Consider the following 9,758-nt stretch of genomic DNA (forward strand, 5'->3'; position numbering starts at 1 on the left):
TGTAATCTGTGGAGGGGGGCGCCGCACACGGCTAACAGATGTCGATGTTGTGTTCTAGGCACCTCCGTCCCTCATATATATAGGTGGGAGGGAGAGGGAGCAGCCCTAGGGGCGCCCCAAGTAGGAAGGATCCTACTTGGGCTCCTGCCCTAGGCTTGTGCCCCCTTTTTCCTTCTTTTGGCGATGAGGGGAAGGAAGGAGGAGGTGCCCCCCCCCCCCCCACTTTCCTTTCTCCCACCAAGGAGGAAATGCAGGAAGAGGTGGCACCCCCTCCTTTCCTTCCTCTAAAGCCTGCGGCCAGGGAAAGGGGCGCACCAGCCCTTTGTAGGCCGGTATGTCCCTCCCTCGGCCCATTAAGCACATATCTTTGTCGGGGTTGCCCGAAACTCCTTTCCGGTGACCCGATATGTAACCGGAACACTTCCGGTGTCCGAATACCATCGTCCTATATATTAATCTTTACCTCTCGGCCATTTCGAGACTCCTCGTCATGTCCGTGATCTCATCCGGGACTTCGAACAACATTCGGTCACCAAATCACATAACTCATATAATACAATATCGTCATCGAACGTTAAGCGTGCGGACCCTATGGGTTCAAAAACTATGTAGACTTGACCGAGATACCTCTCTGGTCAATAACCAACAACGGAACCTAGATGCTCATATTAGCTCCCACATATTCTACAAAGATCTTTATCGGTCGAACCATTATGATAACATACGTTATTCCCTTTGTCATCGGTGTGTTACTTGCCCGAGATTCGATCGTCGGTATCTTCATACCTAGTTCAATCTCGTTACCTGCAAGTCTCTTTACTCGTTCTGTAGTACATCGTCCTGCAACTAACTCATTAGTCACTTTGCTTGCAAGGCTTCTTATGATGTGTATTACCGAGAGGGCCCAGAGATACCTCTTCGATACTCGGAGTGACAAATCCTAATCTCGATCTATGCCAACCCAATAAACAACTTCGAAAATACCTGTAGAGCATCTTTATAATCACTCAGTTACGTTGAGACGTTTGATAGCACACAAGGCATTCCTCCGATATCCGGGAGTTGCATAATCTCATAGTCGAAGGAATATGTATTTGACATGAAGAAAGCAATAGTAATAAAATTGAACGATCATAATGCTAAGCTAATGAATTAGTCTTGTCCGTCACATCATTTTCCTAATGATGTGATCCCGTTTATCAAATGACAACACATGTCTATAGTTAGGAAACTTAACCATCTTTGATCAACGAGCTAGTCTAGTAGAGACTTACTAGGGGCACGTAATACAATTCTAGCATGAACAATAAACATTTATCATGAAATAAGAAAATATAAAATAACAATTTTATTATTGCCTCTAGGGCATATTTCCTTTATTGGGAAGCGGCGAGACTGACACCACGGAGGAAGAAAACAGCAGAGAACAAATGATCTGGTAGGGTGAGACGGCGGATTTGATGCAATTTGAGGTGTTGTAGGGTCGTCGGGTCTGACGTGGCGACGCGCTCAGACGCCCCATATTTGGGCTGGATATGGGCCATGCCGGTCAGCCCAGATGTTTGTGGCGTCTGTTTGGGTCGAATTTTTATGACTGGCCAGTGACCGAGCCGTCCACCCGGACGTTGGTTTGGGGCACGTGGCTGTAGATGATGCTCTTATATTGTCTCAAAAAAAAAAGATGATGCTCTTATATTTGCTTGCGCTCGCGCTAGTTTTGTTCATCCCATCTTCCTCGTGTACATGCGTGCAACATTTTTCTTAGCTTCGTACATTGAGCTACGCGCCGTATGAAGATCACGGTGCAGTCATCCAAGTCCATCAAGCCTGACTATGGCGGCCACCGCCCGGCGGCTCCTCCGTTCACGGCGAACGTCGTCCCGCTCTCAGTGTTCGACAAGGCCAACTTGGACACGCAGGTCTCCGTCATCTACGCCTTCCACCCGCCGGCCCCGCCCAACGGCGTCCTCGAGGCCGGGCTGGCCAGGGCCCTCGTCGAGTACCGCGAGTTCGCCGGGCGGCTCGCCCGGGACGCCGACGGCAGCCGCCGCGCCATCCTCCTCAACGACGCCGGCGCGCGGTTCGTCGAGGCGACGGCCGGCGTGGCGCTCGGCAGCGTCATGCCGCTGCGGCCCACCCCCGCGGCGCTGAGCCTGCACCCGAGCGGCGGCGACGAGCTGATGCTCGTCCAGGCCACGCGGTTCGCGTGCGGGCCCCTCGTCGTCGGCCTGACCGTGCACCACACCGTCGCCGACGGCCGCGGGTTCTGCAACTTCATCCTCGCGTGGGGCCAGGCCACGCGCGGCGCCCCCGTCGACCCCGCCCCGGTGCACGACCGGCTGTCCTTCTTCGCGCCGCGCGGCCCGCCTAAGATCGAGCACGAGCACTGCCGCGTCGAGTTCAAGCCATACGGCGCCCGCAAGGACGACTACGCCGGCGGCGGCGGCGGCGAGGAGGAGGTGGTGGTGGTAGAGAGGGTGCACTTCAGCACGGAGCGCATCGCGAAGCTGAAGGCGCGGGCGTCGTCGGCCGGGACGCAGTACAGCACCGTGCAGTGACGCGGGCGCGCGGGCTCGACGGGCGTGACGCCACCGCCCTGCTCATCGGAGTGGACGGGCGAAGGCGGATGAGCCCGCCGGTGCCGGACGGGTACACCGGCAACGTGGTGCTCTGGGCGCGGCCCACGGCCACCGCGCGGGAGCTCATGGACATGCCGCCGGGACACGCGGCCCACGGCCACCGCGCGGGAGCTCAAGACATGCCGCCGGGACACGCGGCGGAGCTCATCGGCCGGGCAGTTGCGCGGGTCGACGACGCCTACTACAGGTCCTTCATCGACTTCGCCTGCTCCGGGGCCGTGGAGGAGGAGCGGCTGGTGCCGACGGCCGACGCGGCGGACATGGTGCTGAGCCCGAACGTCGAGGTGAACAGCTGGGTGCGGCTCCCGTTCTACGACCTGGACCTGGGCGGCGGCCGGCCCTTCCTCTTCATGCCCAGCTACGTGCCGGTGGAGGGCGTGGCCTTCCTCGTGCCATCTTTCGTCGGCGGCGGCAGCGTGGACACCTACGTTTCCCTCTTCCGCCGCGACATGGATGCCTTCCGGAACTGCTGCACATCGGGCCTCTCAAAACTCTAGATTTTTATCAGACTCTTCTTTCCGCAAGTTTCAGTGTTGTTTCATCAAGAACCAATCTATCTATGATAACAAATGTTATTCAAATGGCGCGAATAAGAACAAAAAATTCAACAAAATGGCAGTACATCCTTTTATTGCCTATCCAGCAAGAACGCTGAAACAAATAACTTATGTTTGGTGACAAAGAGTAGCCTATAGAGAATTATACAACTACAACCAACCAAGCTTGTAATATCATGTGGGCTTTGCATCCAAACACAACGCGGCAGTTGTGGCAGTGCCATGTCGATACATTTCAGTAGGTACAGTATATCCAACATGGATGGATGGATAGGAAAAAAGAATAGTGATAAAAATTATACCCCCCCAACAAAAGAAATCAATCATACATAAGGGAAACCCAGGTGAGCAAAATCCGAAAGCCTGCTAAACTGTTTTCTCAAACCCGATCCACCGCTGTGTAATCTCACCTGTACCCGCCGTATGGCTGCTGCCCGCCATATCCAGCGCCCATCTGGTTGTAGCCAGCGCCCGGCATGCCGCCGGGAGCCATCCCCATCTGAGGAGGCCGCATCCCCATCCCCTGGTTCATGCCCATCCCCATCCCCATTCCCATCTGTTGTTGGTTCATCCCCATTCCCATTCCCATCTGTTGTTGGTTCATCCCCATGCCCATTCCCATCTGTTGTTGGTTCATCCCCATCGGTTGCTGGCCCATCCCCATCCCCATTCCCATGGGTTGTTGGTTCATTCCCATTCCCATCCCCATTGGTCGGTTCATTCCCATTCCGCCACCATAACCAGGACCACCAATACCGACACCCCGCCCGGCACCCATTGGGTTGGGAGGGGGTGCAACGGCACTCGCACCAGCTCGACCAATGCCAGAGCCAGATCCCATTGCCTTGCCCATGGTGATCGTAGATACTACAGGTGCTTGAGAGATCTTCTTATCTTGCCTTTTATCCTTGCGGTTGATTGAATCAAAGTCCACTCCAATATCTGCATGTGGATTGGTTTTTGCTGTAAAAGAACAACATACAATTAGGTCAGAACACACAAGAACAGAATGTGGACACTGGAGAAATAGGCAGCCAGGGCGCATAGACAAGCCACTTACCGCCAGAAATGTTGAAATCGACAAGACCCCGGGTCAATGTATCAGACCAAACTGTGGATTTGGGCTCAAATTTCTTCACTGGCTGGGTCTGACTAACTTGCAAAGCTGAAATTAGTGTTTCTGGGGGAGCTGATAAACTTGACTGCAGAGGAGTGCTGGCACCAGATGGCACTGAATTTGGAGCACCAAAAGGCTGAGATGCCCCTCGAGAAATTGATGGTGCCTGTGGTGCTGGTGCGGCAGTTTGTGGGAGGAAGCTTTGCTGAGGTGCATGTTGAGGTGGAAGATGAGAAGACTGTGGAGGAACATAGGATGGTGGTGCTCCATTCTGTGAAGCCGGTTGCATATAAAAGTTTGATGGGCCTGATGGTAGATTGGGAGCTGCATGTTGAGGTGCCTGTGGAGGAGCAAATGATGGTGCAGCATGTTGAGGTAGCTGTGGAGGAGCAAATGATGGCGCAGCAGCCTGAGAAAATGATGATGGGTTCGTGGCTGCAGGGTATGCTTGTGGCTGAGCAAACATGGGAGCAGCATGAGTGATAGGCTGAGATGCCTGGGAGGGAGCATAAGCAGGGGGTGCCTGTTGGGACGGATTTGCATGTGAAACCCCCGAAGGTAAGGAGGTGGTGCTTCCAAAAATATCCTGTTGTCCAGGTGCGGCATTGGATGCAAAACTGAGATCGCCGAGAGTATCTTCAAAACCAAAGCTAGTGGATGAAGCAGGCTGGAAAGGATTTACATCTGCACCAGCTCCTGTGGCCTGGAATGAACCAGCCGGGGTCGCATTTGTCTGAGAAGGTGCATGATTCTCTTCTTGAACTGCCTTGAAAGGAGTAGGATCTCCAAAAGGATTTGAAGCATCAATTGCCTACAATATTTAAATACAAGAGAAAAAGCTGAATGTCTGCCTGCGTTGGCTATTATGACTATATTAAAACAGAACACAACAGTCATTCCATCACAAAAGGACGTCACTTCACGTTTAATTCAGAAAAGTTATACTGGCCGAAATTTAGCCAACATTACTCCAGATGCACAAAGGATAAATACATTTTAACAACTATGTTGAGTAATATTTTTACCTTACTAGTGCTTAACTTATCCAGTATGTCAAATTTCAAGGAATTGTAAGGCAATTTAAATTACTTTAAGTAAACTAGTAACACTAGAATTAAAGAAACAGTGCGGTCTAAATTGTATCTTATCCCCATTATCATCGGCGCTAATCTATGCAAATGGCAGTAAGTTCAACAGATTCATACCTCACTGAACCCGGTAGAAGCAGGTGGCATGCCCATAAAACTAACCGTTTCAAAACCTGAACTTGCTGATGGCTCGACACTTGGGACGTCAGTCGGCTGAGGAACAGAAACCAAAGCCAGCGCACCAATAGGATCTGACCCAAACAAATCCATCTCAAAGCTGTTCATTATCGGTGAGGTATTCACCGGAGGTGAAGCATCTGAAAGGATAGATATAAGAAAGAAAATAGTATTTAGTAATCACCAAAACAAATTTATAACAGCAACATGCCAGTTAGTCAAAATTCTTCCATGCAGCTGTTCTTCTTGTACAGTTTATAAAGAAACAGAACAAAAAATCATTTGCTATTTTCCATGACTTTGGTTTAGTCATGAGCACATTGACTGCTAAAAGAGTACAAAACTATACCTGGTACTGATCCACGTGGATCAAACTCATCAAAACCATTCGGTTCAGCAGGAGCAGGTGGTTGTGCAGCAGGAGCAGGTGGTTGTGGAGCTACAACCTCGACAGGCTTATCATGAACACCATTCACCTGCCCTGGGGCTGGGGGAAAGCTTGTTCTAGGTACAGAGGGAGAAGATGCCTTTGGTGCAGCAGGCACACTCCCTCCATTTCTGAAATGGATGGATGGCTCAGATTTCCGATTTCATTATTCTATCAACAGATTATAAATTTTAGGATAGAATCGTCACCTTTCATCATGATGGTTGTCCTGGGTATCTCCTGCAACATCTTCGTAGCTTGGTGGTGAAGCAATCTGCTGGTTAGAAGCCTTCCGCTCAATAGGCCTGTTAAAGCAGGTAGAACTTAAGACGGCTAGCTACAAAAGGGCAAGCTAAAAGGTAAGAACTCAACAACACTACATTTTTACCTCTCATCCTGAGTAGGTGCATCAGCGTTGCTGCCACGACCACTGCAACAGAAACAGGAGGATGTTTAACATAAGGGGCACTATATTAGTAATACACAAAAACAGTCTTGAAAATCATCGGTTGACCATCCTATAATCAGCGCTTAAGAATGTTAGATCGAAACAAGCGATGAAACGGACCGGGATGAATAAGCCTCCTCATCCCCGTAGCTCCTACGGCCTGATCCTTCTGCATACTCAGGGTTGCTATTACTTCCTCTGTTGTATTCATCTTCCCTGTTGCGTTCATTAGAATCCCTAGAATAACGATCTCCATCCCTATTGGGTGTATCTCCAGCGCCACTGTATCTGTCATCATCTCTATATCCGTCTCGTTCCCTCCCATAGCCATTCCTGTTATCATATCTACCTCCTTCGTAGCGATCGCGGTCATTGTCATATCCACCCGGACTCCTGTGTGGTCCACTTGTGGCAAATGCACTCCGATACCTATAAAGGAACACAGAAAACTAATCAGCACGACAAACATGTCTACGACACAGTATGTGCCGATCGGATATTTGAAGCAAACATAGTACGAAGTTACACTCACTTGTCTCTGGTAGCAAGTGCTTTCTGCCTAACTTCCAGTATCCTTTCCTTATCATTAACTAAACTAACGAGGCTCTGGGATTTCCGTCGGACATTGCTACCTTGATCTCTCCCACTAGAATCGATATACTGGAAGTCAGCTAGTGCCTGCAATTCCTATTATACTTATTAGAGCATCAAGCAAGTATGATAGAGGAACATAAGATGAGATGCTTGTGTGGCTCTTGATGAAGCAGGAAGTAGAGGATTGATAGCATTACCGATATCTGATAAGAATGCTCCCTTATGTCATCAATAACTCGCTCGGTTCCATGTGCTACCAGGTAATCCAGGACAATCAATCCCTACACAAGAGCAAAATACAGCATCAGATTCAGCTGTCCAACGCATTATCAAGATTAGTCCCCATCCACTCGCGTTTGCAGAGAAGACCATACCTTGTACACATGCCGCCAATTTTTACCAGTATCACTGACCCTCTTCCACACGATATTCATTATCATCTGATACTCATGACTGCAAACACGATAAGCACATTAGAACCAGGAAAGCAGGGCCCTGTTCGGCAAAGCGGCAACCGAATGGCAGAAGGCGTACTAGTTATGTGTTGCTTGGGCGATCTCCGCCAGGAGGGATCCATGCGGGCCCCATGGCTCGTTGCTTGTGGCATCAAGTATCTGTTTCAGGTCGTTTGCGTGGAACGGGTTAATATACAAGAGCAGACTCATACTAAGATTATGCTTCATAGCAACTGGATGTATGCAGTGAGCAATCAGACGAACTTGGCAACAGCATGCGTAACACATGCTTGTGCTGTTGTGCATGAAAGAGGGCCTGAGATCTCCTCACCTTCTGTTCCGTGCCAGGCACCTTGAGGACCTTTTTATTCACCCCGCGTTTCCTGCAAGGAGAAAGACAAGAACGAATAAATACTATTATTGGCAAACGAAACAAGTCTCTCTCGAGTGAACAGAGACAGATGGCATGGAGGTCACGTACAGGTCCCGGACAGTCTGGTCGAACACTTTCTTCATGGCGCCCTGCCGAATCTAGCTAGCCTCCTGCGCGCACCCAGCAGGCCTCCCCTCCTCCTCCTGCTCCTCCTAGTCCTCCTCCTCGGAAGGAGACCTGCACAATCAGTTGCTGGTGAGATCCAAGCCGCCACCTACCCAGACGCTACCATTTCGACTCCGATTGCCAAATGAAGCGTAGCGGACAGGCATAGCATCGCCGCGAAGCAAGCTCGAAACAGCGAACGATCCTAACAACAGCCGAACAGAGCAGCAGGGGGGAATCCGGCACGAAAAGCGGGCGCGGCACCCGACAGCGGAGACGGGCAGGAGATCCGCGTGAACTCGAAAACTCGCCGCGTCCGTACGGCGCGGCCGCCCCCAGATCTAGCGGGCGCCGCCGACAGGGCCCCCGGTCCCCCGCGCGGAGATCCGGCCATTCCCCGGCCCCGAGCGGCAGCAGGCGCGGATCGGGCGGCAATCGCGAGCAAGCAGAGGCAGTACTGGTGGGAGGAGGAGGAGCAGCTGGACGGACCTGAGTGAGGAGGCGGGACGAGCGGCGGCGGATCGGGCCGACGCGAGGCGGCCCGCCGGCAGGCGCGGCTGGCGGGCGTCGGCGGGGGAAGCTGCGAGTCAAAGGGGATTCCACGCGCGGGCGCGAGGAGGGCGCGAGGAGGGTGGGAGGTCCGCGAGAGAGCGAGGAACGGGGGCGGGGCGGGGGCGCTTTCCTCTCGTCTCGTCTCCCTGAGCTGTCGCTGGCTCGCTACGGAGGGTAGGCGGGTGCGAGGGGAGGTGCGGGAAGAATAATAATCTCGTTTCTTTTGTGCTGCCTGCCTTTCGCCTTTGCTGCTGGCTGCTGTGCTGTGCTGGTGCTGGTGCTCGGCTAATTAATCGATTTCTTTAATTCGAAAATGGGTGAACCGGACAGCGGGTTGGCGACGCCGACGCGTGATCAGTTGCGCGCTTCTTAAAAAAAAAATCTACTAATCTGGTACGGTTCATGCTCGTTTTTTTAGCATCAGTACAGATACAAGCGCTCATATACACACGCACATACACTCATCCATATGAACGCACACACGCACATCCTACCCCTATGAGCACCTCCGAGAGACTGAGCCGGCATATCATCTTGAGATTTACGAAGTCACCGTAGGCGCCTCGTCGTCGACGGGAACGTCTCCTCCCACTGAAAGCGCATCGCCGGAGATCCTGAAATAAATTCAGGAATAATGCGAGCACCAGGATTTGAACTCTGATGGGTTGAAGATATCACTGTACACCTAACCAACTCAACCACAGGTTGATTCGCCGGTTCATGCTCGTTGTATGTTTATTTTTGGGCGTGGAAGTGAAAGTGAGGATGAGCTGGAGTATTGTAAATGGAAATGGACATGGACAAAGCAGGAATAGTATTTTTCTCTGTGTCTCGCTTGTATAATATAATCGGGACCTGCGAAAAAGAAAACACACATATAAATTGTTTTTCTAAACGAGAAAGTTAAATTACAGTCGACTGGATGTTAAGAATAGATCCGCACGATTCGCTATTTCCCGTTTTTCTCTCGATCCACTTCTCCCGCGAGAAGTTCCTGTTTTTCTGTTTTTTTCTCTCGATCAACTTTCCGCATTTTTCTGGCACGGTAAAATATAATATAATCGGGACCTGCGAAAGAGAAAGCACACATATAAATTGTTTTTCTAAACGAGAAAGCTAAATTACAGTCGACTAGACGTTAAGAATAGATCCGCACGATTCGCTAT

The 9,758-nt window shown here is 51.1% G+C and overlaps 1 protein-coding gene and 1 pseudogene across 1 annotated transcript; one reads left to right on the forward strand and one right to left on the reverse strand.

Moving 5' to 3' along the window:
* Window positions 1-1,790: 1,790 nt before the first annotated feature.
* On the forward strand, window positions 1,791-3,136 carry LOC119326640 (annotated as a pseudogene).
* Window positions 3,137-3,242: 106 nt separating this feature from the next.
* LOC119324005 (clathrin interactor EPSIN 2-like) lies at window positions 3,243-8,702 on the reverse strand. Its single transcript, XM_037597722.1, has 14 exons — window positions 8,530-8,702; window positions 7,984-8,112; window positions 7,834-7,885; window positions 7,582-7,661; window positions 7,422-7,500; window positions 7,245-7,328; window positions 6,986-7,131; window positions 6,574-6,882; window positions 6,394-6,435; window positions 6,215-6,310; window positions 5,928-6,136; window positions 5,519-5,718; window positions 4,257-5,124; window positions 3,243-4,159 (listed from the first exon to the last, which is right to left on the reverse strand). The coding sequence occupies exons 2-14, from the start codon at window positions 8,016-8,018 to the stop codon at window positions 3,603-3,605; spliced, it is 2,757 nt and encodes a 918-aa protein (XP_037453619.1). The 5' UTR covers window positions 8,019-8,112; window positions 8,530-8,702; the 3' UTR covers window positions 3,243-3,602.
* Between the last annotated feature and the right edge of the window lie 1,056 nt (window positions 8,703-9,758).

Source organism: Triticum dicoccoides, chromosome 6B (genome assembly GCF_002162155.2).
Source record: "Triticum dicoccoides isolate Atlit2015 ecotype Zavitan chromosome 6B, WEW_v2.0, whole genome shotgun sequence".
Classification (NCBI taxonomy): Eukaryota; Viridiplantae; Streptophyta; class Magnoliopsida; order Poales; family Poaceae; genus Triticum; species Triticum dicoccoides.